Source organism: Octodon degus, unplaced genomic scaffold (genome assembly GCF_000260255.1).
Source record: "Octodon degus isolate 3935 unplaced genomic scaffold, OctDeg1.0 scaffold00214, whole genome shotgun sequence".
NCBI lineage: Eukaryota > Metazoa > Chordata > Mammalia > Rodentia > Octodontidae > Octodon > Octodon degus.
Window position 1 is genome coordinate 3,221,522 of NW_004524790.1, and position 21,571 is coordinate 3,243,092.

The 21,571-nt window shown below is 37.5% G+C and overlaps 1 protein-coding gene and 1 pseudogene across 1 annotated transcript in view; both read right to left on the bottom strand.

The window, feature by feature from the left end:
• Positions 1-7,585: 7,585 nt before the first annotated feature.
• Positions 7,586-21,571, bottom strand: part of LOC101585022 (vomeronasal type-2 receptor 116-like) — a 41,847-nt gene continuing 27,861 nt past the window's right edge. Inside the window, 1 exon segment of the mRNA XM_012517787.1 lies at positions 7,586-8,526. Within this exon segment, the coding sequence (XP_012373241.1) occupies positions 7,586-8,526 (941 nt within the window).
• Positions 9,540-10,513, bottom strand: LOC105744049 (annotated as a pseudogene).

Genomic DNA, 21,571 nt, shown 5'->3' on the forward strand with positions numbered 1-21,571 from the left:
GCAGTTGTCAGAGGGAAATTCATAGATACGAACTCACACATTATGAAAACATAGGGGAACAAATAAATACCCTAATGCTGCACCTTCAACAACTAGAAAAGGAAGAGCAAGCCAAACCCAGAACCCCAAAAAGGGAAGAAATCATAAAGATTAGATCAGAAATTAATTCATTTGAGAATAAGAAAACATTTCAAAGAATTAAAAAAGCAAAAAGCTGGTTGTTTGAAAGATTAAATAAACTCAATAAGACTCCAGCTAACCTCATCAAAAAGAGGAAAGAAAAAATACAAATACAAGCAATAAGAAATGAAAAGGGTGTAATAACCACAGACCCAGTGGAAATTCAGAAGATTATCAATAGCTACTTCGAGAATCTTACTCTTACAGAATAGAAGACACAGAAGAAATGGACAGATTCTTAGAAAGGTACAAATTGCCACAACTGAATCGACAAGATATAACCACTCTCAATAGCCCAATAACAGCCAATAAAATATGAAATGTAATTAAAAACCTATCAACAAAGAAAATTCCAGGTCCAGATGGATTCACAATTGAATAATACAAGAAATTTAGAGAAAGTGTAGTCCCTGTACTACTCAAAAACTTCAATGAAATTGAAAAGGAAGCAATCCTCCAAAAATCATTCCTGGAGGCAAGTATTATACTGATACAAAACAAGGGAAAGACGCAACTAAGGAAGAGAAACACAGGCCAATCTCCCTCATGAACATAGATGCAAAAGTCTTTAATAAAATCCTAGCAAATAAAATACAGCAAACCATCAAGATGATCATACACCATGACCAGGTAGGATTCATCCCAGGCATGCAAGGATGGTTCAATATTTGAAAATCTATAAATGTAATAGACTATATCAATAGAGTAAAATCTAAAACCACATGATCATGTCAATTGATCCAGAAAAGGTTTTTGACAAAGTTCAGCACTCATTCATATTCAAAGTCGTACAGAAATTTAGAATAGAGGGCCTCTACTTCAATCTGGTAAAAGCCATTTATGAGAACCCAATGGCTAACATAATTCTAAATGGGGAAAAACTAATATCTTTTACTCTTAGATGTGGTACAACACTAGGATGCACTCTATCACCATTCCTATTCAATATAGATCTGGAATAATTAGCTAGAGCCATTAGAAAAGAGAACCAAATAAAAGGAATAAGAATAGGCAAAGAAGAAGTTAAACAATCATTATGTGCAGATGACAAGATATTTTACCGGGAAGACCCAAAACACCCCACCAACAAGCTCCTAGAATTAATACAGAAATTCAGTAGCATAGCAGGTTATAAAGTCAATACCCAAAAGTCAATAGCATTCCTCTACACAGACAACAAACACACTGACAGGGAAATTAATGAAACAATACCTTTTACAATATCTCTGAGGAAATTGAAATAACTTAGAATTAATCTAACTAGAGAAGTCAGAGATCTTTCAAGGAAAATTACACTAGTCTGAGAAAAGAGATCCTAGAGGATTTCAGAAAATGGAAAGATATTCCATACTCCTGGATAGGAAGAACTTACATTGTGAAGATGGCCTTTCTATCAAAATTGCTATACAGATTTAATGCAATTCCTATCAGACTACCACCAACATACCTCATAGAGCTAGAGAAAATATTCCTAAAATTTATTTAGAGCCAGAAAAAACCTAGAACAGCAAAGGCAATCCTGGGCAATAAAGACAAGGCAGCAGGCATTACATCTCCTGACTTGAAATTATACTAGCAGTCTACTGTGATAAAATCAGCATGGTACTGGCAACAAAATAGACCTGAGGATGAAGGGAATATATTAGAAGACATTGAAGCTCCTAAGAACACACTAAGCCATCTTATCTTCGAGAAAGGGGCCAAACATACTCACTGGAAGAAAGATAGCCTCTTTAACAAATGGTGCTAGAAAAATTGGCTCTCTACATGCCGAAAACGTGAACTTGACCCATGTCTATCATCATGCACTAAGCTAAAGTCAAATGGATTAAAGACCTAAACATTAAAACAGACACACTAAATCTCCTGGAAGAGAAAGTTGGAGGAACTCTTGAAGACATAGGGGTAGGTAAAGAGTTCATGTACAAAAATCAAATCGCACGGGAGACAGTTGAAGGAATTAACAACTGGGACCTGCTCTTACTGAGAAGCTTTTTCACGTCAAAAGAAATTACCAACAAAGTGAAAGGCAACCCACAATTTTGGAAAAAAATCATGAGAAATAAGTACTCAGACAAAGGTCTGCTCTCTAGAATTTGTAAAGAACTAAAAATCACTAGGGCCCCAAAACTTAAGACCCAGTCCAGAAATGGTCAAATGAGATGAACACACACTTCTCAGAGTATGAAATTAAAGAAGAAAATGAATATATGAAGAAATGGTCCACATCACTAGCCATCCGCGAAACGCAAAATAAAATAACATTGAGATATCAACTCACCACAGAAAAATTGGCTACCATAAAGAAATTAACAAATAACAAATGTTGGAGAGACTATGGGGGAAAAGGAACCCATCTCCACTGCTGTTGGGAATGTAGACTGGTGCAACCATTATGGAAATCAGTGTGGAGACTCCTTAGAAAGGTTGGACTGGAAATCCCATTTAAACCAGCTATTCCTCTACTGGAAATTTTCCCAGATGGTCTGAAAACATCACATCATAGTGATATATGTGTGCCTATGTTTAAAGCAGCACAATTTGTGATAGCCAAATCTTGGAAACAACCAAGATGCCCATCTCCTGATGAATGGATGAAAAAGATGTGGCATTTTTATACGATGGAGTATTACTCAGCTATAAAGAATGATAAACTCAAAGCCTTCATATTGAAGTGGATGCCACTTGAAGATAAACTCATAAGTGAAATAAACCAGACACACATGTGTAAATATCATTTAATTTCCCTAGTATAAGAACTGAAAAGTAGGAATACAAACACAAAGGTATAATACAAGTAAAAGGAAAGCAAGAACTTGAGGACTAACTAGTTAAGAGAGGGAAAGGAGAAGAGCTAGGAAACATGACCATGACAAGTCATACAGTTATATGTAGAAGATTGGCTAGGCTTTGATCCTGAGAATCTCCAGAAAAGTTTTGAATGTAGCAGTTAATTTGAAAGATTCTCACCCTGACTTACTATATATACTGACACCTGTGAACTAAGCAACTGAACTGCAAATGGCAATTTGTAATAGTAGGTTCATGCTTGGGGTGCCTGTCTTTTTGGTCTTCTGAATAGGGGGTGCTTGTTATGACATGCCAGTTGCTGCTGTGCTGTCTCTCAGGTAGATAAATGTTCAAAAAGAAGGGGGTGGTGAATGAAGGCAAGAGACAGGGAAAGGAATGTTGTGGGACTGTCCTGCTTTAAGGTTGTATATGGTTAGATTTTTGGACTTATGTGTAAACATAAGTATTATATAATTCGTCATGCCTATTTTTAAAATATATTGTAATTTTTAAATGTTTTTCATCATATTCTGTAGGTACTTAAATTTCAACATATCAATATTTGATGAAAAATATCTGTTCTATGTTATGCCTAAAATGTTTGATATTCAGACAGATAGTATTGTTATGCTTAACAGCCTAAGTTGTATGGTAATAACAATAAGCTTGTCTTCTGGATGGTTAACAACCTAAGTTTGCAGACCAAAATTAGAGAAAAAGGAGGGCCGCAAGGAAAGCCAACATTTTGGCCCTAGCCTTCCAAGTTCAATTAAGACTCAGGACACATGAGAACTTGTACTGTAACGTCACGTAACTAGGTAGTTTCCCAAATTTTCTGATCAAGGAGATTATGGCGCCAAAGAGGAAAGCGATCGATGATGTAGAGTGCCTAAGGAGAGTTATATGCAGAGAAAACATTCTCTCAGGCTTTCACAGAGAGCACACTGGCCAAGAAATGGCCGTGACTTATCCACATGGTTGACATTGAAAATGGATGTACAATCTGAGGTACAGGATCTCAGGATAAATTCTGAGTGGGTTTCACTGACCTTATCAGACCCAAAAGCTACATCTCTTGTCGCATAGGTCTTGCTTTACCTTGGCCTTAACCATCCAGCAGAAAATTATAAAAACAAAGTATAAGAAGTAAAGCCATCATGTTATGTTGAGCTGTATGGGAGTCAGGTCAACAATTTCTGACATTGCCAGTGAAGCAAAAGACCCAATAGTATTATGGACTACTGGACTCTTTTAGAATATTTTGCTGAGTTAACACATCTATAATATTGAAATAATGGAACTAAACAAAAAAAAAAGGAGATACAGATGAATGTCCATTTCGTATCTGTGTATTCAAAATTGTTAGGATAGATATATAGTTACATTCTCTTAATGAATAGAGAGATTTTTCTAATAGTGTTTGTAAATAGGATATCATGTCTGCATGTTGTACAGCAATTAACCACTCGGAAGAATGTGGGCAATATGTTAATTATTGAAACTGTCCTACCAATTTGGTTTGAAACTGTCATTGCTACCTGTTTCTCAATAAAATTATGGAAAAAATTAGTTGACAACAATATGCAATTTATTAATTATTAAAACTATCCTACTAATTGATTTTTAAACTGTTTCATTGTTTTTTGTTTCTCAGTAAAACTATTTTGAAAAATAAAATAAAATAAATATCATGTCCGCATCTTGTACAGCAATTAACCACTAGGATGAATGTATACAATGTGTTCATTATTGAAACTGTCCTACCAATTTGGTTTGAAACTGTCTCATTGCTATTTGTTTTTCAATAAAATTATGGGAAAAAAACAAATAAATGAAATAAATACAAAATAAAAATCTAGGTATTAATCTAAATAAGTTGTGATAGATAGCTACAATAAAATGTGTAATAATGCATAAAAAGGAGAGCAAGGTAGTTTCAGAGAAGGAAAGATATCCTCTATTCTTAGGAGGAAAAAATATATTGAAAATGACTGTATTCTCAATATTATTGTACAGCCATAATGTAGTATCAATATAAATATCATTAGCATATCTCATGGAACTAGAGAAAACATTCCTTAAATTCATTTGGAAGGAGAAAATATCCAGAATAGTAAAGCAATTGTGGGCAACAAAGACAAGACAGGAGGCAAGACAATCCCCACTTGAAATTACACTACAAAGCCACTAAGAAAACTGTGTGGTACTGGTCAAAAACAGACCTAATGATCAATTGGATCAGATTAAAAGATACACAAGGAATGAGAAAGAATGAAAGAAAAAGAAAAAGAAAGAAAGAAGAAAGAAAGAAAGAAGAAAGAAAGAAAGAAAGAAAGAAAGAAAGAAAGAAAGAAAGAAAGAAAGAAAGAGAAAAGAAAAGAAAAAAAGAGAAAACTCCACACAGACCCATTTGATTTTTCTTTGCCAAAGGAGACAAACACATTCACTAAATGTAATACAGTCTCTTGATTTAATGCTGCTAGAAAAATAGACTTTTACAGCTGAAGATTAGAACTAGACCCATATCTATCACCATGAACCAAACTAAAATAAAAATGGATCAGAAATCTAAACATAAAAGAGAGACATTACATCTTATGGAAGTTACAATAGGCACAATTCTTGAAGACAGTGGTGTAGGATAAAAACCTTTATTAAAAAATCAAAAAGGAAATAGTACAGAGAATCTACAAGTGGGATATTATCTTTTCAAAAAGATTAATCTAAAATAGACATCAGAAGCACAGCAAAGAGACAATTTAAACTGTTAAATCTTTTTTTGCCATCTCTTTCTAACAAAACTAATACAAACAAACTTCAAGGAAATTTTAAACTTCAACTTTAAAGACACAATCCTTAATTGGGCACCTGACATAAATACATGTTTCTCAGATGAGGAATTAGAAATGGCAAATAAATATGTGGGAAAATATTCAACATCACTGGTCATTCCAGAGATGCAAATTAAAATGTCTGTTTCCAACATGATCCACAGAAAAAAAAAGAGCTACTATCAAGAAATCAAGGCTGGGGAGATGGCTCATTGGAATAAGTGCTTCTCTGGCAAGAGTAAGGGCCTGAATTCAATCCCTGGTTCCGCAAAAAAAAAAAAAAGAAAGAAAGAAAGAAATCAACCACTAACAACTGCATGAAGGTATGTGGACAAAGGGAACCCTTCTCTATAGTTGGTGGGTATGTGGACTGGTGCATCACTGTAGAAATTATTATGGAGTTTCTTCAGCAAACTAAATCTAATAGTCACATTTGACCCAGTGACTATTAGTCCCCTTCTAGATATCTTCTTAAAAGAATTAAAAGCATCATGCAGTTATACATGTACAATGAAGCTTAAAGCAGCACATTTTGTTTTAAATAATGGTTGGGAATAGGCCAAATGCCATCAATGGATGAATTTCTTTGTTATACTGGAGTACTAACTCTACCTTAAAGAATGATAAAGTTGAGGCATTTCTTTGCAAATGTATGCACTTTGAGACCATACTCGTAAATGAAATAAATTGGACACATATGTGTGTTGGGTAAATGGAGGTTTGAGGCAACACTGGGAGAACCGGGATGGGAAAGCTCAGATTTTATTCATCTACCTGCAGCAGGCCAACATTGGCATGATGCCAGAGGTTATCTAGAGAGGAAACTGAGGATATATAAATTTTGGATAAAGTTCAGGATTTCTAGGGTTCCCAAATAATCTGGGTGTAATGGTTGAAGTCAAATTTGCACAAGTAGCATAGGTGTATAGATAAAACTGGTGTCAAGGCAACTTCAGTCCCAGTCCTCCATGTCTTTACAAACTGTACTACTTGTTAAACAGTTATTAGCCATTGTTGTCAAGAGGAGAGATGTGGGCTGTCAGGTCTCTCTCACAACATTCTCAGGTCAGGTCTGACAATGTGGAAATATGCATTTTCTATCTGGAGTGAGAAACAGAAAAAAAAATATATATATATATATGAGTTAGGATACACAGCTACTTTCTCTTAGTTCAATGAGAACAAAGATTTGTACTAATAGTGTTTAGACAAGATATCATGTCTCCATCTTATACTATGAATAACTACTGCAAAGACAAGAATATGCAATGTATTAATTATTATAACTGTCCTACAACTTGCTCTAAAACTGCCTCATTGTTATTTCTTTATCAATAAAATTAATTACAAAACAAAATGTACAATAGATGTTGTAAAATGGGAATAATTTATTCAAAAGGAAAGGGGAGTTGTGGAAAAGAATTGGGGAAAGAAGAAAAAGGCAATGAGACAAAAGAGTAAAAAGCAAAGATTTTGTAAATAATAAGGGAACAGGTGTAGAAGGGATGGTAAGGAATAAAACGAAGTAACATTGCTATATCATGTACAGGAACAAATTCTTTATGGTGAATGCTCTCTCTCTTTGTCTCTGTGTCTCTGTCTCTGTCTCTGTCTCTCTCTCTCTCTCTCTCTCTCTCTCTCTCTCTCTCTCTATCCAATAAAAGATATTTTAACAAAAGATCAGAGAAAAAAGAATAGTTATTCATTGAGTAGTTATTTATTATGTGATAATCTGATGTCACAATGGAAAACGATGTAGCTTTGCTTTGGACCCTTCATGCATATTAGAAACACACATTTTTCACTGAAGGTTTATTTCCTACAGAACGTGTTTTATTCCTGAACCTATGCAGAGACTTCATCTCTGGACTTAACAAAATAATGAAGCACTTAGGGGCAAAGATGCAGCCCAGCAGCCCTGCACTGGAGGCCAAGATGGAGAAGACCTCCATGGCCACCATGACCTTCCCCTTGCTGCTGTGGTACATGGGCAGGAAGGTGACCCACACGCTGCAGAACACCAGCATGCTGAAGGTCAGGAACTTGGATTCATTGAAGGTGTCAGGAAGGTTCCTGGCCAGGAAAGCCACAGTGAAGCTCACCAGGGCCAGGGAGCCCAGGTATCCCAGGACACAGTAGAAGGCAGTGAGGGAGCCCTTGTTGCACACGATGATGATGTGGCCATACTCAGAGTGAGCATCTGTGTCAATATAGGGTGGATTTGTCCCCATCCAGACTTCACAGAGAGTGAGTTGGATCAGGGTACAGATGGGGATGATGTAGTTTGGTGCCCCAGACACCAGCAACTGCCTCATCCTTCTGCCTGGAGCGGTAACTTTAAAGGCCAGCACCACAGTAATGGTTTTGGCCAAGACAGTGGAAACAGCCACAGTGAACACAACTCCAAACGTGGTCTGCTGCAGAATGCAGGTGGCTGTGCTGGGATGGCCAATGAAGAGCAAGGAGCAGAGGAAACAGCAGGTGAGGGAGATGAGCAGGGTGTAGCTGAGAGCTCTGTTGTTGGCCTTGACGATGGGAGTGTCTCGGTGCTTCACAAACAGCCCAAGAACAGCAGTTGTGAGGACTGTGAGACTCAGGGCGATGCCAGCCAGAGCTTTTCCCAGAGGATCTTCATAAGCCAGAGAAGTCACAGATTTTTGAAGACAGCGATTTCTTTGAATGCTAGCATATTGATGATCTGGACACTTCACACACTGCTCCATATCTACTGAAAAGTTCAAATTGTCAGTTCAAGGGCCAGCGAGATAGCTCAGTGTCTAAAGCTCCTGCTTAGGCAAGCATAGGCAGGTGCAGGGGACCAAGTTTGGATCTCTGGCACCATATGCAGTGCCAGCCCCACCCTTAGAGCAGGCTGTGCTAGCCAAAAGAACAAAAAAAAGTCAGCTCAAGTTCCTTCTTCTTTTCTTATTTAGAGACACATCAAGAACATCATTGGATTTATAGAGCACATTTTTCCTCCCTTTTTGTATTTCATTTTGATTTTTGAAATACTGAAGTTTTAATTAAGGACCTTTCCCTGAGCTAAATTTTCAATTCTTTTTTATTTTATTTTATTTTATTTTATTTTATTTATTTTGAATCAGGATATAATTAAGTCACTATATTTCATAGACTGGATCCAACTTTCAATTATTTTAAATTCCTTGAAGAACTGATTACAGACATTCACCACTATGTATACCTGGCATGTTTTTGTTTCTATGGACACCAGATGAAAGAATGTTATTTAGAAAGTACCTCCCAATTAATACTGCCCAATTCCTTATATTAAAGAATGCTATTTTTTCTCATTGAGCTTTCCTATTCATTAAAATGTTTCTAACTTCGCAAAGCATTAACAGACATATTCATTTAAATAAAGCCATTGAAATGTGATACCCTTGGTATTAATTTAATCAGCTAGTTGGCTTTTATTGAAGAGCCAAAGTATTTGCTAAGTTATAGAAGAATGCATGTATACACTAGTACCTACTGTTAAGTAAAGTAACTATACCCCCTTCACAAAAGTTTGTATTTTGTACAAGAAAAAGAGAAAAATTAAAATTTTAAGACAATGGTTTAAATCAGCAAGTCAAATGCTAAGTACTGCCATCATCTCATCACTGATCTTTCCTCATGAGCATGCTTTATTCAACAACCTATTTCCCTTTGTTTTAGAATGTATGAGTGGCACATAGTGCCAATTTTATTTGCAGATAGATTACTAAGGATTACAAGTTACACCTTTGCCACAGCCAAGTCTTTACCTAATACACAATTTAGCTGTGCTAGTGTGCTGATCTTAACATGCTTCAGTGTAGCATAATTGTTCTTGATAGTCATGTGCTTTGGAAACCCACGATTCACCATGACTATGTATTCACTCAGATGCTGAATTACAAGAAGAAGAGACTTTTCAGGGTACTAAGACAGTGCTTCAGAGTTGGAGTTCATTTATCAATCTCAAGAGTTTTCAGCGCTAAGCAAGAAGCTCCTGCTACAAGTTAAAGAGGAAACTGCATCATTTCACAGTCTAACATGGAGAATTCCATGAGATATTTGTCCAAAGCATAATGCTCAACAACTTCTCCAATCTTACATGCTCTGCAAAGAAATTCCAGGAGGATCAAGTGACCTAGACCAAAGTTTAAAATTCTTAGAATCCTCATTTCCATTTGTCTGATCTGGCGTGTGGTGTAACTATTGTTACTCATGTAAGCAAAGTCGCTGATTTCTGGAGGATCTGTTTCTCCCTATTGGCTTGCAATGAACATGGTAGTGACTCTGAGCAGCAGTAGCATTTTTCCCGGGCACAAAATTAATCTGTATAAACAGTTCAATAATGGAAACAGTCATTGGCAAGGTCTCCTGCAGCAATTGAAATTTCTTCTAAATCTGTAATGGACAGTTAATTAGAATGGCTTTCAAGTATCCAGGGAGGTTTTCTGGTCTGACTGACCACTCTTCCTCAAGTTGTCTGACAGAAGCATAGACTTCTTTCACATATTCACTGCAGAGGTTGTGATCTGCTTCATCTTCTACAACCATATTCACAGACAGAATACTTCAGAGAAAGCCTGACACAGATCTTCTTTGGCTGGGGCACATGCAGAGATCTCCATTCAGCTTGGAGATGAAGTATCAACCAAAATGGGTTAAGGAGAAAGAATTTTCTCCTTTACCAGTTCAGGTTCATGCTCCAGCTCCATTTGTGGCACACACCCATGCACATGCACACACAAACATACACACACACACACACACACACACACACACACAGGCACGTTTTGCAGCTATTTCTATAGCATTTTAGTAAGAATGTTTCCAGTCACTGAAGCTGTTCCTTCCATTTTCAGAGACACTCTGTACTACAGCTGTTCACTGGCTTTTTACCAGTGCCTCAAGAGTTGTTCTTTGCCTCAGACCTGGCCTGGAGGCTGGAGCAATGGCCAAGGACACATGCTTTGTGCCTGCAAATCGTGGCCATATTTTCAGCTTTAATGTTCATGTTCAGGTGACTCAGGAAGCCATGGCTTCCTCCTTACCTGACATCTTCTGCAGAGCACTGGAGCCTCAGGACAGCCGAGGCATGCACCCCACCAGAGACCAACAGCCATTCCTCCACAGCATGCCAGACATTTTTTCTTAGTTCAGTGATGGTATCCTTCAAAATCCTTATAGGATTTGTTAGTAGGTTTTAGTGGTTGATTGATTGTATCAACTTGAGAAGCTAAGAGTGTAACTAAATTGGCTCAGCAATTTCACACCCTAGGGTGTGCAGGCCACAACCTAGAGTGACGCATCAAAGGAGAATGAGGAAGGATGGAAGGTCCCATTCTTCCTCGGAGGAGCTCCAGTCTTCACCAGCAATTTGGACGTCATCTTCTGGCTCTAGCACAGATACTTGGCTTCTGCTTTGGATCCTTCAGCCTTCTGGTGTAGATTCATCAACCTTCCATTGTAGATCCATCAGCCTCCTGATATGGACTTGCATGGAACACTGCAGCAGCCTCTGGACCTTGAACTGTATCCTTCAGTCTCCAGTATGCAGGTGCCCTCTGAACCCTTCCTCTTAGGATTCTGTAGCTAACTGTTGCAACCAATCTTGGAATTTCTTATACATTTGTACATCTTGTGTTTTATATGTATCTCTAGTAAAACCTTGACTGACACAGAGGTATCTAATCCTTTAAGATGTAGTCAATGCCAATTTTTTAAAGCTTTATTTATAAATTGTTTATAACTGAGCTGTAGTGATAGACTATGTCTTACATTGATCACTTGCATTCATTTACCACTATATCCAAATGTAAATGTATTCGTTTATGCAGTTTTAAAAAAAATATACACCCAAGTCACTGGAAGAGTAAATCAGTTCTATTTCTTCCTTTTCAAAATATTCTGTTTTATGCGTTTTCCTGAACCTATTGCATTGGAAAGAATTTTCTGTGTAGTTGGTCTCAAATTCATGGTAAGCTATCTGGTAGAGCTGCCTTGGGAAATTCTGGTCCTATTCCTGCTTTGGAAACTGAGCCACAGAATATGAACTTTGTTTTAAGATTAATGACATTTTATAAATGTCATTTTTAATATTTGACACTTTCCTCCTGGTTTTAATTATTTTGTCAATTTTGTTATTATTTTAAGTCATGGAAATGGGTTCAGATTTATTATGTATTTTTTCATATATTGATACAAATACTCTATTCCCAGAAACTAATATGTTAATTATATTTCATACACTGAATATGGTCATATTATACATTTTGTGAGATACATGTGTCATGACATATATAGAATATGTAAGTTTAGTTCAACAAAAATGTGGTCTGTCCACTTAGTTCCCTGTGATGGAATCCTTAGCTGTGGCAACACAATCATTAAGCCTGCTCTTAAACTTGGTATCAGCCACAAGTATTAGATTCTTGAGTGTTTACAAATTTCACTGTTGGTGCTTTTATTATAAAAATTGTGAGAAAATAGTAAGCTATACACTTAAATTTATTAGTCCTTTTAGTATGGCAATTGTATATTTTCTTTAGGACTTTTGCTGACAAATTTCCCAGTGAATTTTTATTTTTAACTTCCACACATATTGCTATTGAACTATTTGTAGTGTATTTGTATAAAAAATTAGTATGTATCTGCACCCATGATCCATTTCTCAGCCACAGGATCCTATTGTTTCCTATTTCTATTGTTTCCAGGATCCTATTGTCCATTTTTCTGTTTCTATATGCTCTACTACATTTTGATTTTTAAATTATTTTCTCACAGAATCAACTGTAATTTTCGTTTCTTTATGTATGGCTTTTAATTACTTAAGAATTCCTATCATATTCCCTCCTATCTGCTACTTTCCTTTTTTTAAGATAGCATATTGTTTCTCTTGTGTGAGAAACGAAAATTATTTTTCCATAATTTTATTGAGAAACAAATAGCAAAGAGACAGTTTCAAATCAAATTGGTAGGACAGCTCCAATAATTAACACATTGCATACTGCCTTCTTAGTGATTGTTTGTTGTACAAGAAGCAGAAATGATTTCCTATTTACAAACACTATTAGAACAAATCCCTCTATTCCTTGAATTAAAAGAATGTAGCTATATATCTATCCTAACCATTTTGAATACACAGATACAAAATGGGTATTCATCTATATCCCCTTTTTTGTTTAGTTCCATCATTTACATATTATAGGTGTGTGAACTCAGCAAAATATTGCAAAATAGTCCAGTAGTTCATAATAATATTGGGTCTTCCACTTGACTGGTAATGTCAGAAATTGTTGACCTGAGTCCCCTACAGCTCAACATAACACCATGGCTTTACTTCTTGTATTTTGTTTTTATACTTTTCTGCTGGATGGTTAAGACCACAATAAAGCAAGACCTATGTAACAAGAATTGTAGCTTTTCGATCTCATAAGGTCAGTCAAATCCCCTCAGGATTTATCCTGAAACCCTGTACCTCAGATTGTAGATCTTTTGTCAGTGTCTGCCATGTCTATGATTCATGGCCATTGCTTGGCCAATTTGCTCTCTGTGAAAGCCTGAGAGAATGTTTTCTCTCCATGTGCTGTTTTCTTTGTGTTCAATTTCTTCATTTTTAACTTGTAATGAGCATTTCAAATGAAGCACTCAAGGGTCGGTAAGATAGCTCAGGGGACTAAACACCTAATTAGGTAAGTACAAGGATGGGGGTTTGATCCCCAGTGCAGCCTGACTTGCTGGCCCCGACCCAGGGTCACTGAGCCAGCAATGGAGTCCAGGCTTGGTGTCGGGTGTCTATAGCCCCAGAGCTGGGGAGGCTGAAAACAGAAGGATCACTATGAGTCAGAGCTGCATAGTGAGACCCTGCACTAAATGTATTAAAAAAGAAACTGAGGCAATTGCTGGACATTGTGTCATATCCCTGAAATCCCAGCCCTCAAGAAGTGGAGGCAGCAGGATTGCCACAAGTTTGAGGGCAGCCTTAGCTCCAAAGTAAACTCAAGACCAACTTGAACTAAAATGCAAAACCCTGTCTCTAAAAAACATAAGTATAATAAACTACAGAATTTCAGGATTTCTTCATTTAAATATATATAAAAGCACACATAATTTAGGATGTATACTTATCACTAATGCTTTAACTCTTTTTCTTAATGTATTTTAATGTACAAGGTCTCACTATACAGCTCAGACTCATACTGTTCCTCCTAATTTCAGGCTCTCAAGCTCTGGGATTAGAGACATGGCAAACCATGCCTGGTCTCTGTGGCTGGCACAGCACACCATGGGGTGGGGCCTTTTTGGTTTGTGGTGCTGGTGTTTGAACGATGGTCCCTGCACTTGCCAAGCAGGTGCTTAGTGCACTGAGCTATCTCACTGGCCCTGCTTTACCTCTTAAGATTTGATCCTATTGCTTTTGTAAAGGGCATTTGAAATCCTCTCAAAGTGTGGACGATATCAGTGAGAAGATCCCTTCTTCTCTGTGTACATGATTACTGCAGCTGTATGGCATGAGCTATAATTCATCACATAGGCTGCAACCTACAGTCATGACCAAATTCAAGGGTGGTGGTGATAGAACCTTAGTGATGAGGGCTACATAGTATTAGAAGCATGCTTACATCAAATACATGCATTTGTCTCTCCTGGAAAACCCTCTTTGGTCAAGGAAAGTGCTAGGAATTGGAAAACTAGAACACTCTGGGTCCTTTTCTTTGAAACCTAAATTGGTTTAAAAATGCAAATGGTGGGCACTTAATAATACTGTTTTCCTTTTCCAGCCAGAGCCCAGGAGTGGTGTGTGTGTGGGGGGACCTTCTGCTTGCTCGGCTACTCCCCAGAACCCCTTTACACCCATAGCCCAGGCCCAGGCTGTGTGTAGGACCCTCTGGTCATGCACTCACCGGATGCTTTTCCAACAAGAGCTCAGGCCCTGCATATGTGTGAAACCTTCTGTACCCACTTGCCAGATCCCTTTCCAGAAACAGCCCAGGCCCACCGTGCTGAAGCAGGAAGAAGCAGAGCACAACAGCCAGACCCAAGCCAGGCATAGCTGGATGAGTTTGAATTTGGTATATCTAGTCCTAGTAAGCTGAGACATTTTACTAAACCTTGATCTATAAGAGCATCCTCTCTCTCTTTCCCTCTTGACAGAGAGAGTGCAACAGGTAACTAGCGTGAACTAGTCTGCCTGGAGGACCCCATGTACATCAAGGGGAGGTGATCAGACAGAACTTAAGAGAATTAATTTAAATACAACTTTCCAATTTAATATCTGCTTAGCTACACAGACATAAGGTGTGCTGTTATGGTCTAAAATACAAACCCATTAGTTACAAAAGTATGATAACTTCTAAATAGTACTACCCATTATTAGTGTTCCTAATTGTAGTTCTGTAAATGCAAAGCTTCAACTGTATTAACCACATAATCTCTTTTGGATAAGAATATCAGTAGATGCTAAGGCAATAACGGCACCAAAGCTCTACACCAAAGGTCAGGGGATAGCAGTATACAAAATGACAAAGAGAAAGAACAAAATGCATTCTCATGCCCTGATTCCACCCAGAACAAATGCAGGAGACACTAGCATAGAAGAAATTGGGGTCCCCTCCAGACCCAGCCGAGACCTCGCATGTGTGTGAGACCTTCCACTCCATACCCAGCTGACCCCTCTAGACCCAGCACAGGCCCAAAGTGTGTGTGAGAGCTGCCACTCCACCAAGCCAACCAGATCCAAGCCCAGGATTGGACTGCATGTGAGACCATCACAGGAACCTCCTCCATCAGTCAGGCTTGGTGTGAAACTCTGCAGCTGAAGTTCCTGCAGAGAGGCTAGGGGCCAGAAACATCCAGTTAGTCCAGGAGCTGAACATCTTGCCACAGGGGCAAAGTGGGTTCACTTCCATGAGCTGCAACAGAAAGAAATGGAGCACAGCAGATAGACCCAAGCCAGGCACATCTATTCGAGTTCAAAGTGGGTAGATCCATATTCAGAAAGTTGAGATACTTTGCTAGACTCACATCTATGACAGCATCCTCTCTCTTTCTCTCCTGATCTACGGAGGGGCAACACGTAACCAGGTGAACTAGTCTGCCTGCAAGACCCAAAGTACATCAAGAGAAGGTGATCACACAAAATTTATGGAAATTAACTTAAATAAAAATTCCCCATTTAATATCTGCTTAGCTACATAGACATAATGTTTGATCTTATGCTCTAAAATACAAACCCATTAATTACAAAAGTTTGTCAACTGCTAAATATTAATATCCACTATTAGTGTTCCTAATTGTACTTCTGTAAATACAAAACTATAAATGCATTCACCATATAATCTCTCTTGAGTGAAAATTTTGGTAGGTACTAAGGTTATAACTTTACCAAAGCTCTACACCAAAGATCAAAGGACAGTGCCACTCAAAAAGACAAGAAGAAGGAGCAAAATACATTCTCAGGCCTCAAACCCACCCAGTACAAATGCAGGAGACACTAGCATAAAGAAATTGGAAATTACACAGCAGAAATCTCTGAATTAATAGCGTCTGATGTAAAGAAAAAACTTCAGAAAGGTATAGAGGAAATCAGATCAGAAATATCTTCCGAAGGAAAAAAAAAAAAAAGAAACATAATGAAAGAATTACTAAGTGAATCAAAAGACTGAAAAAAATGAGAAAAATGATGGACTCAATGAATGAGCAATATAGGAAAGAAATAGAATGCAGGAAGCAGATTCAAAGAGATATACAGGAATTTAAAATCTCAATCACAAGCTTGTGAAACCATTTGAATGAAAGTGAAGATAGAGTTTCAGATCTTGAAGATGCTGTTGCAGCTAGTGAAAAGGTGAGAAAAGATCTCTTCAAAACAAACAGGATGCAGGAAAAAATAATTCAACATCTGCAAGATGATATAAAGATCAAAAATATGAGACTAATAGACATCAATGAGAAAGGAGTCAATACAAATGGCCTAAAAAGAATATGGGAAGAAGTAATTGCAGGAAACTTCCCAAATATGGGGGAACAATGTGACATCCAGGTAACTGAAGCATATAGAACTCCAAAAAATATCAACCTAACTAAAAACAGGTCCATAGGTATAATAGTCAAGATTGCAGAAATCCAGCACAAGAATAAGATACTAAAAACCACTAGAGAAAAGAAACAGATCATATTTAAAGGAAAAACCCATAAGAATAATGGAAGGTTTCTCTTCACAACCCATCAAGTCAAGAAGAGCATGGATCAGAGTACTTCATGTCTTCGATGATTGTAAATTCCAACCCAGACTGCTTTACCCTGCAAAACTCTCTTCAAGTTTGATGGAGAAGTTAAGACTTCCATAACAAAGAACAACTAAAGAATTTCATGATGACAAAGTAAACTCTACATAGACTACTACAAGATATTCTAGAGAGGGATCAAAATTACCACAACTCCATGAATGAGAATGGAAAGGACCCACCAAATAGAGCAAAATTAAAAACAGGAGAAAAAGGCACAAACAGCAGGCAAATAATATGTCAATCGTAAGTCAATACATCTCTATTATAAAAATCAATGTAAATGGACTCAATTCACCACTTAAAAGAAATTGGCACAGTGGATTAGAAAGCAAAATCCAACAATAATCCGTATAAAAGATACACACTTAACTCATAAAGAAATTCATAGGCTGGAAGTCAAAGGATTGAAAAAAATAATACATGCCCCAGCACCTCAGAAAAAGCAGTGGTAGCAATCTTGTTTGTAGACAGTCTCAACTTCAAGCCAAGAGTGACTAAAAGAAATAAAGAAGGCCACTACATGCTGGTTAGGAGAAAATTTTAACAGGAAGAAGTAACACTTATAAATATGTATGTACCAAACACGGGAGCACCCAGCTATATAAGACAAATCTTAATGGACATGAAAAGTCTAATATCCAATATCACTGTCTTAACAGGAGAATTAACACCACCTTTCTCAAAACATAGGTCAAGCAAATGAAAAATTATGAAACAAGTAGCAGAAATGAAACAGAACTTGGAAAAAATGGACTTAATAGATATGTACAGAGTGCTCTACCCAACCACAGCTGAATAAACATTTTTTTCCAGCTGCACATGTCACATTTTCTAAACTAGATCACATACTATTCCATAGGATATGCTTAAGTTTATGCAAGAAAACAGAAATAATACCATGCATATTATCTGACCACAGTGTAATGAAACTGAAAATAAATGAAAAAAGACACCACAAACCCCATAAATACATGGGAATTAAACAATGTCCACCTCAGCAACCAATGGGTTACAGGTGAGATTAAACAACAACTTAAACAATGTTTATAATTCAATGAAACGTCAAGCACAACTTATTGGAATTTATGGGATGCAATACAACATTTTCTTAGAGGGAAATTAATAGCTGTGAACTCACACATTAGGAAAACAGAATGGGAACAAATAAATACCCTAATTCTGTATCTCAATCATCTAGAAAAGAGCAAACCAAACACAATGGCCAAAGAGGGGGGGAAATTATAAAGAGTAGACCAGAAAATAATGCAATAGAGATGAAGAAAACAATACAAAGCATTAACAAATCAAAAAGCTCATTCTTTCAGATTAAATAAAATTGATAAGGCCCTAGCTAACCTCATCAAAAGGAGAAAAGAAAAAACTCAGTTTCAAGCACTAAGGCATGAAAAAGGTGAAATTGCCACAGACTCAGTGGAAATTCAGAAGATTATTAATAGCTACTTTGATAATCTTTACTCTCACACAATAGAAGGCACAGAAGAAAATGACTTCAGATTATTTGTGTTTTGACATAGCAGAAAGTTTGAATTTTGCCCATGTCCAGAGACTTTGCCTGAGACTGAGATTAAACATGGAGGACTGATTAATCTTTCAAAGGAAATATCAAAACAGTCAAACACTGGGGCAGTGGCATGGTTATTGTTTGGAGCTCTTAGTAAGATTTATGTTGAGAATGAAGAGAAAAGAGAGCAGCAGTATGATTGAAAATGTTATGACTTTAGCCAGAAAGGAAGCACCAAGAAGGCTATGGACTGCAAAGATTGAGCTGAGATCTCCACTGCCCAGGAGGACCAGGAGAGAAAAAAGGATGTCCTGAGGGCATCACAAGAGTAGGCAGGTACTCACCCTTTGCAGCCTCAGAATCTAAAGTGAGTGACTGCTTTGAGGAGAAATCTGCAGATCCCCATGCTCCAGAATAGAGGCAGTGGCAACACAAGGTTGAAGAATGGAGGTAGCGGCCACACCAGGTTTCAGAAAGGTGCCTGCATAGAGAATTTGTTTCTCAGAATGTGTCAGAGTGCTTAGCGATCCAGGCACTTGAGCCTTGCAGCCAAGAGAGGAAAGCCTGGCTACTGCTTTAGCTGCCAGCAGACCTTGGCTTTATACGTGGCATTGGTTTTAGGTGCATGCAGAATGCAGGAGTTCTGAGATTAAGAAGGCTTTCATCTAGATTTCAGAAGAAGGCCTGTGCAGCTGGGCAGTGTACCCCTGATAGGGCAGTGTGTGAAGCTGGGAGTGAGAAGCCTATTCAGTGGAAACCCCAGAAATTTGAAAAAGCCAGGAAAATGGATCATCTAAGGGAAATTGCAAAGAGGGAGCAAAGGCAACCTATGAGAGAAGCTGTGGGAGTTACAACCCCCAGAAGTGCCATAAGGATGGAGCCACATGGAGTTCACAATTTGCCACAGATTGCTTTGGATGTTCCACAGGGGCCTATAGGATGTAATATTTGTCTGGCTAGATTTTGGACTTGTTTTATCTATGATGATTTGAATCTTTCTGTGTCTTCCTTTTGGAATGGCAATGTTTATCTTGTGCCTTTCAATGTTGGATGTCATTAAATTTTTATTTGTACAGGGGCTCACAGTTGAGAGTTTTCCTTGAATTTTGAAGGAGACTTGGGACTTGGAATTTTCAGCAATGCTGAAACTGTTGAGATTTTGGCAACTATTAGAGGTGGACTAAAATGCCTTTTGGACAAAGGGATGTACATGAGATGTTGGGGGTCCAAGGGTAGAATATTATGGTTTGTGTCTAGTTTTCCCCCTAAAGACTCATGTAAGTTATGAGGCAGACATGGATGGAGGAGCAATGAGTGGCTTGAGGGGCGAGGCCAGAGGACCAGTATTAGGCCCAAGGAGCAGGGTCAGAGAGGAGCGAACCATTGAAATGGCTAGCCAGTGCTTTCTCGTGCATGTGGAGAAGGTCATCCTAGACAGAGCAGTGCCCAAGCATACCCTGCAGTGTCTTGAAACCTCCAATAACTGTGAGCTAAATAAAACCTTTCCTTCCCTCATTTTTAGTGTTGAGTATTTGTCCAACCAATGAGAGAAAAATAACTAATACACACACACACACACACACACACACACATACACACACAGAGAAATAAGAGAAACAATACCTTTTACAGTAGCAACTCAGAAAATGAAATACTAAGGACTTAATATAACTGAAGAAGTCAAAGATCTATGCAAAGAAACACAGTACTCTGAAAAAAGAGATCATAATGGATTTCAGAAAATGGAAAGTAGTTCCCTGCTCCTGGATAGTAAGAACCAACATTGTGAAGATAGTCATACTCCCAAAATTGTTATACAGATTTAATGTGATCTCTATCAAAATACCATCAACATACCTCACAGACCAAGAGAAATTATTCCTAAAATTTATCTATAACCAGAAAAAAATCTAGAATAGCAAAAGCAATCCCATGCAACAAAGTCAAGGCAGGAGGAATTACAATTCTTGACTTGAAATTATACTGTGAAGCTACTGTGATAAAATCCCCATGGCACAGGCAAAATATGCACCTGAGGATCAGTGGAATAGTTTAGAAGATGCAAATGCAGCTACAAACACATTCAGCCACATTATCTTTGATAAATGGCCAAACGTGCTTGCTGGAAGAAAGATAGCCTCTTTAACAAATGGTGCTGAAAAACTAACTCTACATTCTGAAAAATAAAACTTGACCTAGGTCTATCACCATGCACTAAACTAAAGTCAAAATACATTAAAGATGTAAAGATTAAAACAGAAAGACTAAATCTCCTGGAAGAAAAAGTAGGTGGAAATCTTAAAGATATAAGAGTAGGCAAACAGTTCATGAACACAGAATCAAATGAGAAATACATGAAATAATTAGCAAATGGAACCTCCTCTTATTGAGAAATTTTTGCTCTTCAAAAGAAATTGCCAACAAAAGGAAAAGACAACCCAAAAATTTGTAAAATCTCTTAATAAGCACTCAGACAAAGGTCTTATATCTAGAATTTATAAAGAATTAAATAAAATAGGGCCTCAAAATTTAAAGACCCAATCCAGAAATCGGCATCTGAAATAAACATACAGTTCTCAGAGGAAGAAATACAAGTAGCAAATGTATACATGAAAAAATGATCCACGTCACTAGCCATCTGTGAAATGCAAATTAAACAACACTGAGATACCATTTCACCCGAGAAAGAATGGTTATCAGAGAGAAATCAACCAACAACAAATGGAGAGGCTGCAGGGAAAAAGGAACCCTTCCCTACTGCTGGTGGGAATGTAGACTGGTGCAACCATTATGAAGATCAATTTGGAGACTCCTCAAAAAACTAGGACTGGAAATCCCATTCAATCTAGCTATCACCCTCCTTAGAATTTTCGCAAAAGAACTGAAAACTTCATATCATAGTGATATATATGCACCTATGTTTATAAAAGTACAATTTTTGATCGCCAAATCTTGGAAACAACCAA